This window comes from Alexandromys fortis, unplaced genomic scaffold, assembly GCF_014885135.2.
Source record: "Alexandromys fortis isolate MF-2015 unplaced genomic scaffold, M_Fortis_MF-2015_v1.1 scaffold_0, whole genome shotgun sequence".
Classification (NCBI taxonomy): Eukaryota; Metazoa; Chordata; class Mammalia; order Rodentia; family Cricetidae; genus Alexandromys; species Alexandromys fortis.
Genome location: NW_026067949.1, coordinates 32,189,705 through 32,213,720, shown reverse-complemented (window position 1 = coordinate 32,213,720; position 24,016 = coordinate 32,189,705). Strand labels below are relative to the sequence as shown.

At 50.0% G+C, this 24,016-nt stretch overlaps 1 protein-coding gene across 2 annotated transcripts in view; it reads right to left on the bottom strand.

Annotated features, from left to right (window-relative positions):
* Cracd (capping protein inhibiting regulator of actin dynamics) overlaps positions 1–20,221 on the bottom strand; it is a 36,632-nt gene extending 16,411 nt beyond the window's left edge. Inside the window, exons 1-6 of one of the 2 annotated variants that reach the window (XM_050150049.1) lie at positions 20,090–20,221; positions 12,579–12,743; positions 9,745–9,813; positions 4,164–4,346; positions 2,444–2,989; positions 127–2,407 (exon numbers count right to left, since the gene is read on the bottom strand). In XM_050150049.1, the coding sequence (XP_050006006.1) occupies positions 127–2,407; positions 2,444–2,989; positions 4,164–4,346; positions 9,745–9,813; positions 12,579–12,743; positions 20,090–20,209 (3,364 nt within the window). In that variant the 5' untranslated portion in view covers positions 20,210–20,221. Of the gene's footprint in view, positions 1–126; positions 2,990–4,163; positions 4,347–9,744; positions 9,814–12,578; positions 12,744–20,089 lie in introns of both variants that reach the window. The other variant, XM_050150047.1, reaches the window with a different exon arrangement.
* Between the last annotated feature and the right edge of the window lie 3,795 nt (positions 20,222–24,016).

The window sequence follows — 24,016 nt, the reverse complement described above, 5'->3', positions numbered from 1 at the left end:
TTCTATCTGTGTTAGCTGGGGCTACATTTCAGTTCAAAGGATGTATAACATGGTAAGGGACTGAGCCAGTGACCCGGGCTCCCTCTCCATTGAATGAAGCTGAGCATTCAATCTGCAGCCACGTACCTTTTCTGCCTGTCTCAGGAGTCAAGGAAGGTCTTTCTTGCTGGCTGGTTGATGGAGGCGGGGAAGCGGGTTTCTTTTCTGGCACCTCTTCCTCGACCCTCTTCTGTCCCTTCAGCTCCTCTGGCAGTGATGGTGAGGGTGGCTGGTTATCACTGCTCTCCTGGCTCTCCCTGCAGGCCCCACTTGGCTCGGAATCCACCTTCCCAGCACGCCTAGCAAGCAGCTCTATTAAGTGAGGCCTGCTGAGTTTGGAGAACGGGGACGAAGGTGGCGTTTGGCTGGTAGGCTTGGGAGCCAGGGCCGGCTTCTGCATTGGTGGTGTTTTGCTTGCTGCCTTGTCCTGCCCTGGAGCTGGGGTCTGGCTACCTTGTGGCAGCCCTGACTGGGCTACAGCAACAGAATGACTGCTAGAAGGGATTTCGGCAGAGTCCCTTCGAGGGGCTAGGGCTGGCTTTTTCTCCTGGGGGTGGGATGTGCCAGGCTTGAGGGTCACAGCTTCAGGCTCTTTCTCTCCAGGGTCGTCCACAGTGTCTCCCACGCTGCTGTGCCTCTTCTTCTTCTTCTGTTCGGCTTGCTGGTCACACTGGAAGCGCAAGGAGTAGTTGGTCCTTCTCAGCTTTATTCCGAAGGGCGAGGCCTTTTCCTCACCTCCTGAGATCACAAGGTCTGGCTTTCCAACATCACTCGTGGTCTCACTGTCCAAAGTGGTCGTGGACCCTGTGCGGGAAGCAGATTTCTGCGGAGAAGGCAGGCCTGGAACGAGGAAAGATGGAAGGTCTTTGGCAAATTTGCATCCGTCAGTGGTGTCTGGTGGCTCCTGGCGCACCTCTTGCTTCTCCAGGCACTTCCGAGGCTCCAGAGCCGCAGGCAGAGGCTGAGGCGTTGTTTCTTCACCTGCTGCTGGCCTGGGTTTTTTCCTCATGCTTTCACCATCCAGGCTCTGCTTGGAGGTGTCTGAGCCTCCGTCCGAGAATTTCTGCCAGGCCGGCATGATGGAGAACTTGACTGGCTGCGTCCTGCGCATGTTCCCTCGGGAATCGCACCGCGCTCGGGGAGCGGGCTCATCCCCGGCTCTGGCTGGCTCTCTGTCACCACGCTGGTCACCGTCTGCGTTCTTCAGGATCCTGGATCGAATGGACGCCCACTCGGCTAGCGCAGTGGCATTGCTCGGCGACTCCGGGGGAGGCCTGGCCTTGCCGCTGGTGGCCCTGGGTTCCACTGTGGGGACATCCACCTGCCGCTTTTCTTCTGACAGGCCTAGAAGGGACTTGCACGCTGTGTCCTTGATCTGGCTCAGGTTGACCGCTGGGCCGCAGAGCTGCGCTCCAGTGACCAGAATGGCCGTGTGTGGGATGCTGAGCGCCGAGGGCAGGGCGTGTGGAGTGGCGCCACTGGGCACAGGTGGTTCCTGGGCCACTGGAGCCAGGCTTGCGTCCTTGGCTGGTGTCACTGGGCTCAGGTTGACTTTGGGGAAGAGAATCTGCCTACTCCCGGAGGACACCTGGAATGTGTAGGGTCGGGGCATGGTCTGCCGCTCTTCCACCTCTTGCCACCGGAGCTCCTCCACATTTCGGTCCTTATCTGCAGCGACAGCTTCGTTCTTGTCTTCTGAGGCCAGCGTTCTGCCCATCTGCACCTCTCGTGGCAGGGGGGTATCTATCTGAGTGGCTTCTCTCCCTTCCACGTCTACATCACTGCCCTCCGTGCCCAAGTCTTCCCTCTGCCCATCTGGCTCGCTGGTCATCTTAGCCTCTTCCTTCTGCTCCTGGGCCATCTCTTTCTGTCCCACAGATTCGAGGTTTTCTTGTTCCTCTGGCTTCTCAAGGTCCCGCTGCAATGGGCTTTGCTGATTAGTGTACTCTGTTAGCCGAGGCTGGCTCTCTCCTGGACTCCGTGGGCTTTCGTCCACGCCCTGTGTCTCCATTTCCCATCCTTTCAGCTCTTCTGTGCACTTGGCCTCCTCCTCTTCTTCCTGCCTGAGGTCCTGCAGCATCCTCCTGGCCTCCTCCTCCTGAGCATGCTGCCTCTCGGCCTCCAGCTGCTTCAGTTTCTCCTCCTGCCTCTGGGCCTCGAGCTGCCTCAGTTCTTCCTGTCTCTGGGCCTCAAGCTGCCTCAGTTTCTCCTCCTGCCTCTGGGCTTCGAGTTGCCTCAGTTCCTCTTCCTGCCTCTGGGCCTCGAGCTGCCTCAGTTCCTCCTCCTGCCTCTGGGCCTCGAGTTGCCTCAGTTTCTCCTCCTGCCTCTGGACCTCGAGTTGCCTCAGTTTCTCCTCCTGCCTCTGGACCTCGAGTTGCCTCAGTTTCTCCTCCTGCCTCTGGACCTCGAGTTGCCTCAGTTCCTCTTCCTGCCTCTGGGCATCCCGCTGTCTCAGCTCCTCTTCCTGCCTCTGGGCCTCACACTGCCTCAGTGCCTCTTCATGCCTCTCAGCATCTTCCTGCTCATGCCTGCGCTTTTTAGCCTCCAGGCTCGCAGGGTCATTGGCTTCCCCCAACTCTGCACCTCCCTGCTCCTCCAGACCAGACTGCTGCCCTTCCGCTGGAGATGCCTTCCCTGCCTCTAGCTGCAGCTCCTCCTCCTTGCCTTCCTCCTCTTCCAGCAGCTCCTCTCTGAGACTCTCCTCCCAAAGCCTCCTCTCCAGCGCTTGCCGCCTCTCCTCTTCCAGGCGCCTCTTCTCAGCTGCCTCAGCTTTTTGTCGCTTGCACTTGGCTTCAAGTTCCCGCCAATATTCTTCCTGGAGTCTTTTGTCATCGCGGGAATCCAGAGGTTCTGGTTCCTCCTCATGCCAAATGTGCCTGTCTTCTCCTGGCTGCCCGTTCTGGTCCAGGGAAGGCTGCCTCTCAAAGCTGCCTGGCTCATTCTGACGATCCTGGCACAGGAAAGTGGAGCAGTCAGCCTTTTCCCACAGAGCCCCAACTCGTCCCCGCCACAGCTCAGATCTCTTAATCGCAGGAGGACACGTGTTCCCAAGTACAGACAGAGGTCCCTGCAGCTGCCCACAATGGTCAGCTCTCACTGTCAACCTGACTGGACTTAGCACACACCTCTGGGTGTTTCCAGAGGGGCCCGAGGTAGGAAGGCCCAGCCTGAATACGGTGGTGTTGGTGGTTGGGGGGGGGACAGCGATTACAAGGGCTGAAGTCTAGGGTGGACATAGGATGGAGAGAGGAGAAAGGGAGCTCTGGGCACTAATGTTTCTCTCTGCTTCCTGAATATGCAGTGACTGCTGCCTCACACGGCTGCCGCCATGATTTCGGGGACATGTGCCACTACAATCAAACTGTCGGGGAAAATAAAGCCTCCCCTCCGTTCCTTTTCTCAGACATTTGTCTCCAGTGAGAGCAGCAACTAAATCCCTGTTATCCAAGGTCTTGCCCCACTGTTTCTCTTTAAGGGCAACTGAATAACATGTTGTTATGATTGTTCTAAGTGATTATTGTTGTAAATTTTTTTTGAAACCATACCTAGTTTAGGAATTAAACTTTATCACAAGTATGTATATACGTACATTAAGCACGGATAAAACAGTATATACAGGACATTCATGGTGGGGGTTTAAAATGTGCTCCTCCCTAGGTGAATTCAGGCACTGGTCATACAAAGGAAGAGCACTTGAGGGGATGGAGGAAAAATATTTTTCATTTTGCCCTCTAGCCCCTTCATTTTCTATCTCCAAAACTATTTTTTTCTTAGTAGGAATAACAACAGGGAAAACAATAGCCTACCAACATGAGGAAGATGAGCAAAGGAAGATTTGGATTTCATTACTGACCCCTGAAGCTTGTGACTAAGAAGCCCACCCTAGAAAACCTCGGTTAAGCTGAGCCAGCCTGCTTTTCTGCAGCCCTCTATCGGCAACGCTCTGAGGTCCCCCAGCCTCGGGCCCTGGAGGGTATGCAGGTTTCTTACTGCTGGACACTCGAGTTTCAACAGGGAGAGACATATAGTTTAGTATGGCTCTCCCCAAGCACAGCCCACAGCGTAGGATTAGTGCCCGGCAAGCAAGGGCACCTGCCTCACCGGCTAAGATGAACACTACACACCTGGGAAAGCCACCTGTGCTTCCTTGACACCCTCTGGTTTTTTGGCTTCACAGAGAGCTTGTGCTTGGCAGCACTGTTGTCCAGACGAGCAATCGCCAGGGGGATGGCGTCCAGGTTGACACTTTCAATGGTGCCAGCAGGAGAGAGGTGCCTTTTTGGCCGAGAGGGTTTAACTGGAGCAACCTAGGGCACAGTGGAAGATAGAAAGGTGAGCACGGATCAGAACACGACATACAGGGAGTCCTACAATGGCACCGGGTTCTGTGTGCCCAGCTTAGCCCTTGGAATGTTGTTTTAATGAGGGTCAAAGTCACTACAGAACTCTGAAAACCACAGCCTGTTCCCACCTAGCTTCGGAGGTGGGAGGAAGCCAAGGGTTTCTTTTGCGCGTGCGCGGGGGGGGGGGGGGATGAAAAGAGGCACAGGTGCAGGCCAGAGAAACAGAGAGGGGAATGAGTCGCAGAAACCTGTGGGAGGGGCCTGCTGGCCTCTGCTCTGACCTGCTGGTCTGGTCTGCCCCTGGGCTGGGCTTCAGACCACCAGACAGCAGCTGCATGCATTTCTTCTTCATGCAGATTTCTGTTGTCTCCTCTGAATTCTGCCACTGGGGGTTTGCTCCTTAGGATCCGACTGCCATGGTGGTTGGAAAGAAAATGTCCCCCATAGTCTCAGATGTTTGAATACTTGGTCCTGAGATGGTGGTGCCATTAGGGGGGTGAGGCCTGGCTGGGGGAAGTGTGTTTCAAAGCCTCAGGGCCATTCCCAGAGTGCTTTGTTTCTGGGGTCCTGGTTCAAGATGTGAGCCCTCAGCTTCCTGCCCTGAACACAATGCCTCCATTCCGGCATCTCAGACTTCACCCTCTGGAATCATTGGTTCATAGGAACTCTTATAGCTATAAGTTGCTTTGGTCATGGTATTTTATCAAACAAGTAAATAATAGAAACTCATAAACGAACGTCTCTGCCCCTTCTCCCTTGTTCAGAGTCACCAAGACTAGACAGCAATGCATACAGGAACCAGGTTCAGGAGGGCCAGCTGGGCATGCCCGAGGAAGTCAATGCTTCCTCAGCAGGTACCAGATGCCAAGGATGCTGTGGAGGGCAGGACACCAGGTCCGTAGTGTACAGTTCCAACTTGACAATCTCTGGGCAGAGAAGCCAGGTAAGTCCCCTCCCTAAGGCAGGATTGTTCCTTTCACTGGCCAGCTTCTGGATGGAGGAGGGCCTGGCTGTAGCCCATGGGTCGGCTTCACTTCTAGGGGTCATTAAATCTAGACATATGATACTTGTATCTCTAAACACAAATTTGATAGATGATTCCTTTTATTAACTTACTGGCATGGTTGGATAAAAGGGTAATTGTGAAGCAATAAATTTTGAATTTTGAATAAAAAGGTTCCTTTTTCTGTCTAAAAAATAGAAATTATCCATTTGCTATAAGGATTTTCATAGGTTCATGACCTTGGGCTATTCTGACATTGGGCTATTCTTTCTTAAATGTGATATTAGGACAGGTAATTTGTAAAGAGTAAGAACATGTTTTGGGACGGGCACGGTGGCACTTGTCCGTATTCCTGGGAGAACAGGCTGAAAGACTGAGTGTGAGCTCACCTTGAACTCTACAGAGAGCTCACAGAGGGAGGATCTTATCTCTCATATGCAGATCATAGCTTTGCATCTTTAGATTTGTGTGTTTAACCTGGAATATCTGCAGAGGTCAGAGTTCTTCGTGGTGGGGAGGATTGCAGAACATGTGATATTATGGCAGAGGAGCATCCTGGAGGGTAACGTCTAATGAGAACAGGGGGAGAGACGGCATCGGGGAGAGGAAGGAGCAAGGGAGTCGGTTCACCAAAATGAAGGATGTATAAATAACTAAAACCTTACCATTTTGTAAGATAATTAAAAATTAAAAAGCAAAGAAGTTTGAGTTTGCTGCTCCCAGAAACATGGGTTATTAAAAATACCGCAGTGCTAGGCATAGGACATCTTCCTATAAGTTATTGGTTATGGAGGCCCCGGAGGCCTCTAGATCAACCCAGGCTATTTCATTGCTCTTGGTTGCCCACCATCATTAGATGTTATGACCCTATTGCTGAAGACAGGTGGCAAGAAGTCAATCTGGAACATTCTGGGTGCTGCGAAATAATCCTTCTGTACACTGTAAGGATGTGTTGTTCTCACTGGTTTACTAAAAGGCTGAATGGTCAATAGCTGGGCAGGATTTAGGGGGCAGAGAGGATGCTGGGAAGAAGGGCAGAGACAAGTGTCAACAGCCAAAGGCAGAGGAAGCAGAAGATGAACATGCTGTGTTGAAAAAGGCACTGCCACTTGATACAGCATAAATAAGAAATATGGGTTAATTTAAGCCGAAAGAGCTAGTTAGTACTAAGCCTAAGCTGTTGACTGAGCATTTATAATTAATAATAAGTCTCATAATTGATAATAATTCTCTGTGTGGTTATTTGGAAGCCGGCTGGCAGAATAGAAAACCCCACCTACATCTGGAGTTTCTGCCAGTTAATCTCATAGAAGGTGCTGCTCAGGCCACTGGGGGAGGAAAGATATCAATGGTCTTACCCAGCGCTGGATTTTACAATCCTGACCTGCCAGGCAAGACATACTCACTGTAGAAGTAGCATGTTTGTTATGGGAGTAACCGAAAGCTTTCTGCTTGGGTTTGAGACCTGCTCTCCAGGAAAGAGTTCATGACCGGGACTGTAAACTTGCTGAAAAGCTCATAGCTGGGGAGGTCGTAGGCTATAGGGGGACCTTACTATAATAGTTTTGCTAAATTGTCATCTTGTCAAATTTCCTTATAATATTTTTGTTTATACCCACACATTAGTGCCACTAGCAACCTTGGTCAGAGCACTTCCTTCTGTGGTGGGCAGTGGTTACGGCAGAGACTCAGGACTGGTCAAAGAGTTGAGAAGAAGTGGCTGTCGCACACTCAGCCCTAAACAGGACACGTGGATTTGTCTTCCTCCTTCAGAAGGACCAAGAGACAGCGTAGAAGAGTGGATAGAGCAACTGCAAGGGCTGGAGGGGAAGGAGGAGGGCTGAAAATGCCTTCCTGACATGATTCCGAGGTTCCGCTCAAGAACCCATAGCACCCACGGTTACCAGGACGAGATCAAGCCAGACAATATGGCTGGAGATGGGGCTGAGGCTCCTGCGCTCTCACCCCTAGCTGTGGAGTTGCAGTGGGTGGCTGATGGGGAAGAGAGAGAGTCCGTTTTTCTTTGGGGGTGTGGTCCCTGGTAGCTTGTCCATGCACCAGTGGATGGCACCACAGCCAGAACATGGGGGCAGCTCTAATAAGTGAGGGTTTTCTTCTTTTAAAATGAGGGCATGAAGTAGGGAGATGATATAACGGAGAGGGCCTGGGGGAAGAGAATGCGAGGAATGGGGGATGGATATGGTCGAGGTAAATACACAAGTATGTAATTGCTAAAATACATAAATACAGTATTACTAAATTTTTAAAAATGTTTTGACACAATCATAGAACGCTTAACACATCAAAAAGCTAACAAAGAGCTCTGGTTAAAAAAAAAATAACCAAGGCCGGGTGGTGGTGGCGCACGCCTTTAATCCCAGCACTCGGGAGGCAGAGGCAGGCGGATCTCTGTGAGTTTGAGGCCAGCCTGGTCTAACAAGAGCTAGTTCCAGGACAGGAACCAAAGCTACTGAGAAACCCTGTCTCGAAAATCCAAAAAAAAAAAAAAAAAAAAAAAAAAAATAACCAAGTGGCCTAAGTGTCATTCCCAGAAGGAACCTGGAATAACCTGCAGCCCCGGAATAAAGATACAGTCACAGAGAGACCACTTCCCCTCCCAGCCTGGTGTCACAGCCCGTACCTGTAATCTCAGTACTTGGGAGATGGAGCCAGGGAAAGGATCATCCTTGGCCACATACTGCATTCGAGGCTTGCGAGAGCTGCATGAGACTCTTGTCTCAAAAATCAGTTTAAGGCCTGGAGACATGACTCAGCAGTAAAGAACACGTGCTGCCCTTACCCAGGACCTGGGTTCACTTCCCAGCACACACATGGTGACTCAAAACTACAACTCTAGTTCCTGGGGGCCTGATAGTCTCTTCTGACCTCCATGGGCACCAGACATCCATGTGGTATAAATACATACACACAGGAAAAACCCTCATAAACAAAAAAATCTTTTGTAAGAAGACCCAAACCTTAGACAAACTACGCGCATTAGAGAAATTAGTGGCCAAGGCACCGGGTGAGTCAGAGGAGGAAGCCATTCTGGTAATTGGAGAATTTAGACGTCTGTCCAGCAGGGGGCGCTCACAACCCTCTCAGTCAGCAGGAGCTTTGTGCACAAAGGCCAGCACTGGACAGGGCCAGGCTTGCGGACTGCGCTGTGTGTGTAAAGTCTGTGGGGCTTGCAGGCCGCAATTACCTTCCATGTTTATCCGCAAAAAGATAAAAGATCAAGCTAATACACAATTACAATCAACCAGAACTACTTAGTACACATGACTCCAGCCTTTGGCCTTGTTGCTTTTACTTGCTTATGGTTATTCTTATAACAGCTATAAAATTCTGAGAAGAGTTAAACTTTTATTTCCATTCCCTAAGAGATACCTGGGAGGACAGCAGAGCCAATGTGGCGGACTAACGCCAGGGAAGGACACACGAAGCTGAGAGGTCAGTGCCAGGCTCTGTCTGCCGCTGTCCCCACTGGGCTGAGGGACTGGTCAGAGCCACCCCCGCTGCCCTGCAGGTGCAGAGCTGGTCTCTGCCACATCCTCCATTTCTTCAGAGAAGGTGTGCCCCGTGTAGGTATGAGAATTCTCACCAGAGAAACTCAGCCCCTCAGGACCCATGCTCGGGGCAGAGGGTCTAGGCTCCTCAATGAAGGTAAAATCCCAGGGCCACGGCAGGGGCGGGGGTGGGGTGATTTGTAAGTAAGGGCAAGCATGAAGCCCTGAGTTCAGGTCCCGTCACCCATGTATGAAGCAGAGCATAGCCATTCACGCGCCTGTCACCCCGATGCTGTGGAGGCCGAGACGGGATGACCACCTGGTTCAGTGAGAAGGCCCTAGCTCCGGAGAAAGACTCGGAGAACGGTAGGGCGGGGTTCCTGACTTCCTTCTTTGTCCTTTCTACGCCTACGCTTAGGCGCAGCCCACCCTCCCTCCTCCCCCACCCCAACACACAATAATAAAAGGGCATTAAAAGTGCACGTGTGTAAAAGTAGAGAAAGCTAAGGTTGGGTACGGGTTTGTCTCTTACATTTGTTCATAACAGAAGACCCCCTTACAGCCTTGAGTACCTTGCAGAGATTCTAGAAAGCCCTTCTCAACAGATTCACAACATCTTGAAGCGCACGATCCATTTGTACTTAGGGAAGTCAGCACTGTCTAAAACTCCCAAGGCATGATGGGAGTGTGGCTATTCTTCAGAGCAGGGCTCCAGTCTGGCAGTTGGGTTGCCATGGAAACGGATGCGTTAACCTCTCCCCCTGGTCGCTCGGGTTTATGAACAGAAAATAAAACAGCGGATGGTAACAAACGAGGAAAGAGGCTAGATAAAAAGTTCACATTCCACTACCTTTTCTTCCATCTCACGTCTGGCTTCAGGTAGATTCAGAGGACTGGAGGAACTTGGCGTGTCACTAGACTGGAAGAGAAGAGAGAGCACTTGAGCTGTGGAGACAGGAAGTGCTGGGCGAATAACCAGCACTGTCTAGGCCTGACCAGGGTGGCCCCGTGCTCCACAGGGGGACACGGGCTCTCCAGGAACCACCAAGGACCACTGTGGTAACTGCTGACTGGTACTACAGAGCCGTGGAGGAAGGAGCACCGTCCTCTTTTATTCCTGACTTCAGGGTGCTTCCCTCCCGGTTAGCTCCCAGTCCCACGGCCTGTGCTTCCTCCTAGGGTCAGAGAGGCTGAGAGGCTGCTTGGCGACCACCTCGCCTGGGAAATGGGGCCCTGTTACACACAGTTCCGACCTGGGAGCTCTCAGACTTCCTGGTAGCCAGCTAGCTTTCCCCTGAGACTCCAGAGCAGGGGGTGAAGACGAAAGATCCTCCCAGAGCCACATGCAGAGAAGGCGAAAGAGCAGGGAGGAAAATCTGGGGGTGGCGCACCAGACTTGTTCTGGAAACATCCCCAGAAGGTGGTTGTACTTCTACCTCGTGTGGGTGTGTCAGCTTGCCCAGTCCACTCTAGGCTGCACACGGAAGATGTTTAGAGACAGAAGTCAGGCTTTGTGGGTCGACTCAACCGATAGGGGCAGATCTGATGACCGGACTTTAATTCCTGGAGCCCATAGGTAGTAAGGGCAGGAGAGAACTAATTCTTTAGAACTGTCTCCTGTTTTGCAGGAAAATGGATGAAGCTAGAAAACATTATTTTGAGTGAGGTAACCCAGACACAGAAAGACAATTATCACATGTACTCACTCATAGGTGGTTTTTAAACAAAGTAAAGAAAGCCAGCCTACAAACCACAATCCCAGAGAACTTAGACAGCAATGCCGACACTAAGAGAGACTTACATAGATCTATCTAATCTACTTGGGAAGTAGAAAGTAGAAAAAGACAAGATCTCCTGAGTAAATTGGGAGCATGGGAACCTTGGGGGAGGACTAGAGGGGGGAGGGGAGAGACATGGACGGGAGCAGAGGAAAATCTAGAGCTAAGTAAAAATCAATTAAAAAAAAAAAGAAAAAAAACTGTCTTCTGAATTCCACACACATGCCATGGTATGCACCTACGCACACACGCACACACACATTTAGAAGACCACAAGTCAGCTCCAGACACTTTCTTCCTCACTATTACTCAGAATTCAAATCAGGATTCTCCCTTTTCATGGCCTCCAGCATCTGGCCTTGGCATCTGCCTTCCCCAGCGCCCACCCAGCCCCACCTGACCAGTTCCTCCAGGTCTCCTTTCTAAGATCAGCATGTTCTCTTTGGTCTTTGTTCCGGCTCATACCTGTGCCTAGAACACTTCCACCTTGTCACCCCCTGGTCTGTTCCCAAGCCCACATCTGAAAATGCTACCTCCCCCTGCCCGCAGTGAGTCACTTACTGCCTTATTCTCGGCAGGCAGCATTGTGCCCGATCTCAAACGATCATCTTTACCTGTATGGTGACTGTGTGCTCTGTGACAGCCTCTCATTAGGATGTGAGCCACCAGAGGCCCTCCCGTGACAAATCTTGCTCATCTCTGTAACACCCACACCTAAGACAAGGTCTGCTGAACAAAGAGCCTCTGTCCTTCCTGAGGCCACAGAGCCTCCCGCTTTGAAGTCATAAGTAATAGCAAGGGCGTTCTTTGGTCCTCGTGAATTCCCTGTGTTAGACTGAGGGAGGTTGCTGCTGTTGCTGCCACCGCTGCCTGATACTGGGCAGGTGGGGGAGAGCATTTCGAAATCCACAAGGAAGGAAGGATCCCCGTTTCCTCCTCCTTCACCCACCATCATTTGTCAACATGTGGGGGCCAGGGGTCATCACGGCCAGGCCCCAGCAGAGGTGGCAATAGAACAAACTGTCTGTTTTCACTGCAAACAGTTTGCCTTGCTCTTCTGAAATATTAGCTGATAATAGCTATGCCTATTTTTAACAGCAAACACCCAGATTCTGGAACTGATAGGCAAAGTTGTTTTAAGAGAGACCCAGTGTCCACCTGTCACTAGAGAGCCCTGGACTGGGTATTCCGAGGGCTTTAGAGCCTTTTCTCCTCTACACAGGCCTGTCCTCTGCTGTTGGAGGAACTGGGAATTCAGGATCTAGTCAAAGTGTTCCCTGGAAAGTGTCAATACACCCAGTTTAGACAGCCAGATACTGGAACGTGACTTTCTTTCCAGCTGATGGGAGTTCAAGCTGGCGGGTGTGAGGCCCTCTACCTGGACCCCTATTGCTTTCTTTTCCAGCTCTCTTAAATTAGTCCAATTTGGCGAATAATTAGTCAGCTACTCAGCTGGCAGTCTCCAATTCCTGAGGAGAAAGGGATGTGTAAGAGGCAGTTTTAGCTGCAAAAAGCCAACGTTTAGAGATGGAGAGAAAACAATTTTACACCAACATTTATGGATGAGGACACAGATATGAAAGTGCAGAGGAGACAATGCATCTTTGGGGGTGAGGTCGGGAAAGATTTCCCAGAAGCACCCGAGTCACCTGAGCCTTGAAGGATATGCAGAAGGCTCCGGCAAGGGCATCTGCAAAGGGCTTGTGCCCTCCACCTCCTCATCTTTCCCACTGGTCCTCAGTACCCTTAGGCCACAGCCTGAGCACCAGAAAAGCTTCTCCTCATCTTATCCCCTCCCCCATCCCTCCACTCCTCCAGTCTAGACTCCAGGGTCATCAGATGTCACCTGGCTGGCATCCTGCTCTCTGGCTTCTGAGAATCAAATTCTACCCTGAAGGAGACTTACTTTGTTCTCTGGGTCTGAGAGGACAATATCCTGCTGAGTCACAATTTCCATGGGACTGGTCAGGAAGAAGTCCTCATCAGAGCTAGCGTCCGCACTGCCCGCCTTCTTCATGGGAATGGCATTCGATGGCCGCTGCCCAAACTTGATATTCTTCCCCAACTGTCGCTGCGGGAGAAACAAGGGGAAGACGTTCTGAAACAGTCTCTACAGCCATGACCAGGGTCCCCGGAGACAGTCGTGCCCAGCTGCCTTCTAGGGGCACGGCCATGCCGAGGGACCTCCAGGCCATTCTGCACTGAGTCCACTAGCTTCCATTTGCAGAGCCACAAGCTTTTAAAACTCCAGCCGCCTCTTATATGCAAATAATAACAGCTTCCGGTAGGGGCAGGGACCACGTTTCCTAACCCAGGTTGGAAATACGCGTTTTTAATTTCTTGGATCCATCTACCTACAGCCTTTGAATGCATGAAGAAATCATGTAGAAAATAGTGACATGAAGTGCAGGAGCCATGGGGAGAAATGAAGACTCCTGGGGTGGGCACAGCGGGGAACCTGCTGGTCCCTTCCGGATACATTCTCTGGGAATCTCTCTGTGTCTTCACCTAGCGTCAAAGCCACATGCTCTGGTCACAGTGGGTCTCAGGCCAAGGTGGAGAAGGTCCCAGGGTCAGCAAGGCTTTCCTTGGTGAATGTTGAGATCAGGGATGGGAATGATCCCGTTTTCGTTCCTTGCTACGGTTACGCATTGTGAAATAGGGACCACAAGGAACCTGGGGTAGGGGCGGGGAGGGAAGGGCTAAAGAAGGGCTGATGACTGGCAGCTGGAAGGGCATCTGAACGAAGGGGAGAAATGGGCTGGAAACAATGGCCAGCAGCTTGGGTAAGGGCCAGATTCATAGTAGGAGAACGGACTCCATATGTTTTGCCCCGTGTCTCCTGGGGGTAAACTGTGCCCAGCTAAGGACCACTGCCCTTGAGCTACGCCCATGTGTGGTTTAAACCTAATGTGGTGATTTGATATTTATCTTTAATCTGGCTAATAGTTAATCTGGCAGGGCTTCCAACAAGAGATTTAACAACCAACAGCTCCAGCCCTGGACTGGCTAGGTTTTCTGAACCTGAGACAAGCTAGAGGCACTCACCCGGGAAGAGAGAACCTCAGCTGAAGAACACCTCGATCAGAAGGGCCTGTGGGCACATCTGTGGGCACTTTCCCTAACTGTTAATTGATGGAGGAGTCCAGCCCACCGTGGGTGGTGCCACCCCACGCAGGTGGTTCTGGGTTGCATAAGAAGGGCAGGTGAATGCCAGCCACTAAGCAGCCTTCCTCCCTGGTCTTCAGTTCCTCCCTTAGGTTTCTGCCTTGCGTTGCTACCCGGGCTTCTTTCAGTGATGTACTGTAACCTGTTTGATGAAATAAACCCTTTTCTCCCCAAGTTTGCTTTTGGTCAGTGGTTTTATCATGGGAACAGTAGGATCGAACTAAGACAAACCCAGTCACTTCACAAAACAAAGTCCAGGTGCTTGTGGAGAGGTGACCGGCCCAAGCTCATGGGAAGGCTGAGCGGCTCCAAAGGAATCTGAGCCCACGTCTTTTAAAATGACATCCAGAGTTCTGGTCACTGTGCTTCACACCAGTTCTCATGAATTTGACAGTGTACTTCCTTCTTGCAGGGACAGTTACATAAAGAGATGACCGGCATATTTAATATTTCTCTAAAAATCCCTGGCCAAAGAGTCCCCTGAGGGAAATGTCTCCTGTCCCACAGAACTCAATGGGACCATGTCCACCCACCTCCACCCAGTTCGTCCCCCACCCCAGCCTTGCCCAGTGAGCAGGGAGACGCAGATGCATGACCAAGATGAGCCCCAAGATGCCCCTCTCTGCACAGCGCACCCCACCCTCAGCCACCCAGCATGCCAAGTCAGGGAGCAGGGCTTGCGTTTGGTCCGCTGTGATTTCAGCCTGCACCGGGCTCTCGGCCTCCCAGGAAGAATGCACCCCCAAAGCCCCCATTCAGCCAGGGAAGGAGAGCTTCAGCAGCCCCCAAGACGTTTGCAGGTTGCTGAAAACGGATGTCTTCCAAAGGCAAGTCGAGCAGGAAGCGGCAGTTAGTACGTACTCTAAGCAGGTCCGGAAGCAACACATGTACAACAGCCGATGGAGTCAGACAACAGGACACGGAATCACAGCCACGGAACCGGGGGGGAGGGGGTGGGGGTGCTTCCTATGGGCACGAGACTGACGCTGGACTGGGGAGACGCCCACTGGCAGGGGCTTTCGGTGCCAGTGTTCTGGGATGAGACGTGGGAAAAGGGAACCTTCCTTTCTCTTCTGAGACAGCATCTTGCTCTACAGCCTAGGCTGGCCTTGGACTCTTGTTCCTCCTGCCTGCACCCCTGAGAGTGGCTGAGTTTTCCTTCCATCTCAATTGATGGATAATAACTGTACATACGTGTGGACCACTGTGAGGTTTCAATACATGTATATAATACATAATGGTCAGCCAGGGTGATTGGCATATCCATCACCTCATCCATTTTTCACTTCTTTGTGTTGGGAATGCTCAAAGTTCTCGTTTCTAGCTATTTTGAAATATACTATAAATTATTAACCATAGCTACCCTACTGTGCTATAGAACACTACAGCTTAATAGTCCTCCTAACTGTAATGTATTCATTGGCCAATGGAGATGAAAATCATTTCTCATTTCTATAATGGGAAGGACTTTCATAGTGCACTTCCTGGCATAACACTATATTGTCTCTTAGTTAGGAGTTTGGCCACCACCACAAAAAGCACAAACAGGCCTCTTTAATTGACCAGGGCTCTTCTGAGAGAATGGTTGTTGCTTTATCCTGACGCTTAAGAGACAAGAAAGAAAACATCACAGCCTAGACAGAAACAAAGTCCAAAGACGAGACGAAATGATGGCTGTGGCTACAAATAGAAAAGGAAGGAGAAGGCAAAGAATCTCAGCACGGAGAAGGACAGGGACAGGCCGGGAAATGGGCAGAGGAATGTTAGGACATGGAGTGGAAGGCAAAGGAGGACAGGGAGGGAGGCGGCAGAGACAGGAAGTGTGGAGGAAGGAAGAGGAGGAAGGGCCCAGGACAGTGGATACAACATCTGAGGACCTGGAGGACACAGGAGGAGAAGAGGGCAGAGGGAAGGGAACATGCGACCATGCCAAAGGGCTGATGTCTGTTGCAGACATGTTCATCCTGACAAATTAAATAATAAAAGTGTTCTCCTTAGTCTAGAGGCCGTTTTGAAATTCCCTATGGATAACAGACTCAGGCTGGTGGCGGGGAGCTGAGGGAACTGAAAGGCCGGAGAGGACGGTGATGGTGATGGGGAATAGGGCTGGTCTCTGTGTCCAGATAAAGGGATGTCCTGTGGCTTTTTAGACAAGAGCTGGTGAACCAATGCCCCAGGTGGTGTTTAAGGACCAATCGCTCACACCCTGACACACCCTTTCTCCACAGGTCCCTTTTCTACACACCTTTACGTGACTCAGAGGAGACTGGACTGCTGTGACATTTTATAAGGTGTACTGACAACTTAAAGAGTCCTGCTAAAATCTAGCTGGTGATCTGGGGTGTCACACGAACTATATGGGAACAGGTTATTTCTATTGCTCTCATTGCTCATGGTTCAGGCACTGTCAACAAAGGGCCAACAACAGGAGGGAGAAATCACTCTAAATCAGGCTGCTGTAAGCTGGCCCCAAAGTTATCGGCCCCACGAGCTCTGTCTTTTCACACGTCGCAATTATATCCGGAGAGGAAAGAGGAAATTGGTCCATACACTGACAGCGTGTGCTGCTGCTGGCTATGAATGCAGCTACTGTTGTGACTGGAATGCGAGCTAACGGGACTATATTTTATTCATTCAGTTTGGGCCATTTTGCCGTCATATGGAATGCTTGGGAATGAATGATGCTACAGGAATGCACATCCATATTTATGAGGCTGGATGCTGTCGTGTGGAAATGCCAAGTACATTGTATTCTGCAGCTTTTTGCACTGCCGGTATCTAGAATTTCCCAGATTTTTTTTTTCTGCAGCCATTTTTTTTTTTTTTCAAATCATGTCCATGAGAGCAAACGGCAGAGGGGGAAAAAAAAAAAAGGTGATGTACTCCCATCACGAGAGTGAATTCTTTTTTCTTTCTTTCTTTTTTTTTTTTTTTTTTTTTTTTGGTTTTTCGAGACAGGGTTTCTCTGTGGCTTTGGAGCCTGGAACTAGCTCTTGTAGACCAGGCTGGTCTCGAACTCACAGAGATCCGCCTGCCTCTGCCTCCCGAGTGCTGGGATTAAAGGTGTGCGCCACCATCGCCCGGCTGAGAGTGAATTCTTAAAAAAAGCATATGAATTCAGGACACCTGTTCTAGGAAGACCTGGCCGAGATCAGGTGCTTTGCTTTCTGCCCTTGATGGCTGTATTAGATGTCAAAATCCTCAAACGTAGGATTTTGGAATTCTCAAGTGAAACCCACTTCAGTAGGCGACATCAGCTCCCAGGGACCGAGGCCCCCACCTACACCTGTGCCAAATAATCCGTGGGACACATAACCTAGGCGTTTCCCGACAAAAGTGCGGCACGACTCTGGCAACCACCTGCGGGCATAGCCAGGCTTCCTCCGGCTTCACCAGCAGCTGGTACGTACCTCCCAGCTGGGTGTGACCTTCAGCAGAGAGGCTCTCTCCTGATCTGTGCTGCTTGGTAATGTCAAGGTCGTCGCAGCACAAATATCACCAAGGGCAACGCTTTTACAGCTACCATGTGCAGTGCTTTTACAGCTACCGCGGGCAGCGGTGAACAGGGACTTCACACAGACTCCAGGCTTTAAGGCCTGCAGGAGCCTTGGGGCTTGCCCATCACCTGCGCCTCCTTATTGTTCAAGTGGGGAAAGTGAGAGTCAGAAAGATTAAACAATTATGTGGCCCAAGGTCACATGACCACATGGTGGCAGAGGCCTGGCATCTTTTATTGCTGTGTCCTCTTACTCATTCGAGTGGTCATCCTACCGGCTGGCCTTCCAAAGGGCGCTATTGTTTTAATCCCTGTAACTAAGTGTTTATTCAAATTTGTTCTCACAGCGCACATTTTTATACGCGGAAAAAAATGTGCTCTTGTTCTTTTAAAAAGCTCAAAATTTTTGTCATGGTAAAGCGATGTTATTTAAGACAGGGAAGGGTAACTGTGCTGGATGCTAACAACTCCTGTGGGTGCAACGACAGTTCTAGGTGCTATGACATAAGTGGACACTAGGGGGCAATCTTTCCAAATGCAAACACCATCCACCCACGTTCGTGAGTTCTAAGTGAATGCTGGACAGTCTCTTAAACTAATTTTTTTTTGGTTAAATTTCATTACAAAAGAATATTTAAATAATTGTGGCTATTCGTCTATCCAGAACATTCACTGTCAAATAGGTGTTATCCATTCCTTTCTCAAAAAAAGAAGAAGAAGAAGAAGAACATAGACATGTACACAATGACAGTTCCAGACAGAAAACCACACATGCCTCCGGCACAGCTAGACTCTCTCATTCCATGCTGGAGTCTAGGAGGAGGCGGTCTCCTGTGCTTCTTACTGGGCATCCACAGCAGCATAAGGTTGTCGTGGGAAATGCAAAGCATTCATGCAAGTGTATGAAGTCACTAGATTTGGGGGACTTACCAGGAACATACTGCTTAGGCGACTGAAAAATAAAGCACAGTCTTTGGGAGTGATTCAGTTAAACCTTAGGTCACTTAAAGACTAAAAATCCCTTTTGCTCTGACCGTGGTCCCCGTTTTCAGCCTCAAAGAGCAAAGCCCCAAATATCCCCAAAGTCACTGTAGGGATCAGAGGAGGAGTCGGAGGCCGGCAGCAGAAGCAAAACTCAGCAGAGCTCATCTGCCGGTTGGCTGTGCAGACGAGACCGCTCACACTCAATTCTCCTTCTGCTCCCCTCCCCTCCCCCGCTGTGTTAACTGTGTTGTCACTTCAGGGAAGTTGATGGTTTCATGTTTTACTAATCATGGGATCAAATTATCTAAACTCTTACCTTATTGTTAAAAAAAAGCCACGGCCCTTGCTCACATATTTTGAGTTTCTATTTTGTTCCCAGTACTGCACAATTGCACGGCACATACTTAACAACCCTTAAGTCCACTTTTTAAAGAGGGAGCGTTATGCGGTGAACGTTACAGAGCAGATATGTTGGCGCCCACGGGCCATTATCCACCTTTAAAGGGCTCTCGAAGCTCCTATGAACGGCAGCTATTTCATGGTCTGAAACCTGCACACCGTTTCTTTTAGAGAAAGGTTTATGATAAGGCAGGGGCTCAGAACTGGCAGAGGGAAGTGGGTCCAAGTTCTCCCTGGCTATTCCTGTCTTCTCTCTTGGACCTGTGAATAGTGAGAGCTGGCTTCTTCAGAGTTGAGGAGTAGACACAGCCAGCAGGAACAAAGGGGAGTCTGGCTAGGAAGTGCTGGGGTTTGCGAGCCAGCCTGGGTAGGCTTTATGGGTGGACTGCGGCCCTTGGTCAGTGTGGCTCTAGGCGTAATGATCTGGGCAAGGCTCCAGGGTGTTGGCTGCTTCCTGGTTTGTCATACATCACCGTCCACCGACCATATGACCATAGGTCATAAAATGTACAGCTTATGTTCAGAAGAAACGAGACCATGCGAAAAGAATAGCAAAGTTACTTTGGAGAGCTGGGATTAAAGGCATGTGCCGCCACGGCCAGCTCTTGTTGCCTTTTTTCTTCTCATCCATTCCTTGATCCAGTCACTGTTGTGGACGTGTCGTCAGATGGGACTCAGCAACTCAGAGCCCTCTGTTCAAAGTCTAGGGAGTCCCCAAGCACTCCCGTCTCAGAAGTGCTTGCCTTGGCTTTGCTTCCTGGTGAGGGAAATGCCCTACATAATGAGACTCCACAGTCTTTGTTCCTTTGACGTTTCCTGGGCCCATTATTTTAACGACATTCAGTATAGCACAGTTTACTACACTTTCACTGTTAGGGAGTCACCAGCTGAGTCAACAGTAGGTAAGAAAACTGCCCCACCGCAGGGTGAATGGAGTTGGCAAGGAACTTCCCAAGACAGGGTGGCTGGAAGCCGCATTTACAGCTACCACAAGAGCCTCGCCCTGCCCCATCTCCTGCTGGAGACTCACAGGATGGACTGCACAATGCGGCCTCTGTTGACAGCGGCTCCGGTACTTGGTGGTTGGGAGCTCTTTCCCACATGCAAGCCCTGGAGCTTATCTTAGGTACTTGTTCTGGTCAAACCAGAAGCGACAACTGGAGAGGAGAGGTGGGGGGACAAGCCGTGCGGGTGGGTACAGCAGGGCTAAGTGTGCCTCTCATGGGGGAAACTGAGTGGAGCACCAGATCTCAAAGCCTCTCCCCTGGAGAGACCCCAGGACCTCCCACTCCATCACTCAAGGACCGACCAGGGTCTTTTCCACTTCCCTCCTCTGCCTCTGATCTGCCCATCATCTCAAGCTGTCTTACCTGAAGAGTTTTGACTTTGCCCAGGATGTTGTCCTGTGACATTGCTTGAACTGTCTGCTCATTTTCTGCTCCCCCATCAGGGATAAAAATACTGTCATGGGAGAAGGCCCGTGCTCCCATAGAACGGGTGGAGGACCTGGAATGCAAACCACGTGCTTCGTTTTATTAGGATGATAAATGTCTTCTCCAGATTCAGTTCTCTGTTCTTCCTGACTCAAAGGGCTCTGCCCACATCGCCTATCTTTTTTTTTTATTTTACTTATTTATTATGTATACAATATTCTGATTTGTGTGTATGCCTGCAGGCCAGAAGAGGGCACCAGACCTCACCACAGATGGTTGTGAGCCACCATGCGGTTGCTGGGAATTGAACTCAGGACCTTTGGAAGAGCAGGCAATGCTCTTAACCTCTGAGCCATCTCTCCAGGCCCCACATCGCCTATCTTATTCAGAAAGTCCTTCGACACCGTGGCCTTCCTACAGAGGGTCAGACGGGGAGCAGGGGAGATGAGAGGGTCCCGTGGAATGGGGAATGTGGCTCTCTCACGATATTTCTCAGAACCACTCAGGGCAAGAACTTCAAGGGAGTGTTTCTTTGTAGAGCCAACAGCCCTGCTCAATTTTTAACCAGAAGACTTGCCTGGATGAGCTGTCCCTACCAGGTTTGTTCTGCAAAATCTTTCCAGCTGGTATTTATGAAGTGATACCCAGATCTGGAAGAGGTCAGAGTTTCTTTCATGTCCAGTCAAGACTGCAGTACTGGTGTAGAGCAAGGTTTTGGAAGAAGGGGCCATCAATGCCTGAAGATACAACCAAGGGGGAGGAATCCAGGTTGGAGCCCTTTTGACATGTTTTGTACACACAGAACATGGTATAGATTCACAGTTCACAGCAAACTGCTGTGGTTTGAATTCAGGGCTTCATGTACTGTAAGCTTGGTCCCCAGTGTAGCAATGTTAGGGAGTAATAAGACCTTTAAGGGGGCGCTCATTGTGGGCACTGTCCTTGGAAGGAATTCTCACGAGACCATAGCTCTCCCGAATGAGTAAGAAGAGGAAGCCCAGGCATTCCCCATACCCTGGCTTCCCTTCTACCCAGGGGACACAGAACGTAAGAAGCATCCACTTCTGGCTAGATCTGTCCTGCTGTGCCGCCTTCCATGTTGACATAATGTAACCAGGGGGGTCACGACCGGGGCTGGCGCCATGCTATTTGGGTTTTCAGCCTCTCAAAGTGAGCCAAACAAACTTTTCTATACACATCCTGGCTCGAGGAAGTCAGGTATTTTGTTAGAGTAATGGGCAATGGGGCTGGATGGAGCTCAGTTAGTAGAGGGTTCAGGATGCGCAGGGCCCTAGGCTTACTCTCTAGCATCAACAAGAAGAAAACAGATGCCTTTCCAGTTGCAGGGTTGCACGGGAGAGACGTCTGGACGTCTCCCTGATGAGAGGCAGGAACAGTGGGAAACTCAGGAGAAGGAAGCCCCAGGCGATAGCCACTCCTTACTCAGGCAGTAGCAGCTTGCCCTTCCTGTGGCAACGCAGAACATTTCCAAGGTGACACAGGCAGGTCTCAAGGCTGAGGGAGCAGCACTCCCCCCTTTCCTTAATGGGAGGTTCCCCTGAGACCAAGTGCAGGAAAGCGCAGGGTAAAGGTGACCTCAACCAGTCCCCCCATAATGCACTGCAACTGGATTGCTCATCTACCCAGGTCTAGACGGAGCTCAGAAGATTATAGCATTTAATTTACGGAATTGCAGGAAGCACGTTAAAGACCATCTTAAGTTTAGGGCCAAGGGACTCAGGTGAGAGCCCGTGCGACCTAGCTATGAACAAGCAGCCATGCACTTCCAGTGTGATGAACCCCACTGATGGGCGTTAGTTTCATCCTCTCATTTACTCTTTGCCACCCTCATCTTACTAGAGACGATGCCGGGGGTGAGGACCACATCCAAAGCCATTCCAGTTCAAGCAGTAGAGTATCCTACTGAGCGCAGCCCCACGCCAGCCAGTTGACATGCCTTTGGGACAGTTTTAGAGTGTGGCCATCCAAGAAGGACAGAGTATGGGGGAGGAAGGCAGGCGGCGTGTACCAGGAAGGCTGGAGTCTCAAAAGGCTGAAGACATGAAGTCACTAGAATAACGGTTCCGCCTTCAGGAGAGTCGCTGGCCTACATAGGGCAGCAGCTTCCTGTGTGAGCCATGATGCAGTCTTGTTTTTGGAAATACGAAGGGAAAAGAAAGCTCTCACCATTTCCCAGTCCTAAGAAACGATGATGCTATCCACATAGGTTTAAAAAAAATGAACTTCCAATTTCATTCAGTGATGCCACAAACAAGGTTTTCAACCAATGGCGTTAAACCTTTCGCTGTTTTCTGTCTTAAATTCAGACTTCTGGTTACAATTCAGATAAGAGAAGAATGTTTCATTTTTACATAGTCTATCAAGATTTTTACTTAAATTATGTTTTTAGTGGGTATTTGTGAATGTGCATGTGTGTGCACGTGTGTGACTTGTGGGTAGAGCCCAGAAGTCAGCCTGTGTTGTTGGCCTCAGAAGCCACCCACCTTGTTTTTAGGGACACGGTCTCTCACCGGGACCTGCAGCCTGCCCGTTAGGTGAGGCTGGCTGGACGGTACACTCCGGGGATCCTCCTGTCTCTCCAGGGATGACATGAGAAGTGTGTGCCTCTAAACACGCCTTCTCAGGCGGGTGCTGGGTCCCAGAGGCAGGTCCTCACGCATGCGTGGTTAGCACTTTCCCGGCTTAACCATCTCCTAGGCCTGTACACGGCACTTAGGCAAACAATTACACATATAAACAGGCTCTCAAACACTCAGACCGGTATGTACGTGCCCATACACGGTTCCATGTTTAATGTTTAGTAAATTCCACTACTTTCTTACAGTTGTGCGTGCAGAGTACAATAAGGCCAAGCTAAATTCCATTCCAGTTGCCATGTCTGTCTTAACTGAGTCACGAAGTTCTTAACATAGGTGTTCCTGTTATTTTTGGTATGTAGGCTAGAAACTGGCCCTGGTTTGCTTTACTGTGTTGACCCCAGGTTTGATGTGGAAACACCCCTGCTTTTAGATGATTATATTAAAAGACAGATAAAGAATAAAAATACTAGTTGTCAAAATTATAGTAATTATAAGTACAGTGCTAATAGTAATTCTAGCTAAATATGGTAAGACATCACATCTTACTGTGTGTGTAGTTAAAAACAATAAGACATTGTGTATGTGTACAGCTAAATACAATGAGACATCATATGTGTATGTGTGAGTGCGTGAGTGCGTGCACATGTGTGTGTGTGCACATCTACACGCTAACATCTTTACTATAACATATGAATCCTCCTGCTGTAATATTTAAAACCTATGTGCAGGAACTGATAATAAGCCTGCTTTTCAGATGAGAAAGAAACTAAAGTTCGAGGCCAGCCTGGTCTAAAGAGTTCTAGGATAGACCAAACCTACAGAGAAACACTGTCTCAAAAAACTTAAAAAAAGAAAAAGGAACTAAAGCTCAAAGGCCCTGTGATGACAGGGCCTCAGTGGGCTTCTGACCCTGGCCTCTGCCCCTGCCATCTGCTCGTCTACTTTCATGGGCAGAAATAAGCCCACACTGGCTGGGTATGGTGACATGCGTCTGTAAGCCCGGAACTCAGAAGACAGGGGCAGAAGGACAGCTAGAATTATGAGTAGGAGCCACACACTGCAATTCTGCCTCAAAAACACAGAAAGAAATACAAACCCCACAACAACCAAACAAAACACCAAAACAAAACAGAAATAAGCCCATGCCCATTCTGTCTTATGTTTGTGTCTGTTTTAATATCTACTTTGTTTTTCAGCTGTTTTATTTTTTTCTCCCAAGATGGCTATCCTGTCCCTTTGCGTTTCTATATAAATTCAATCCTGT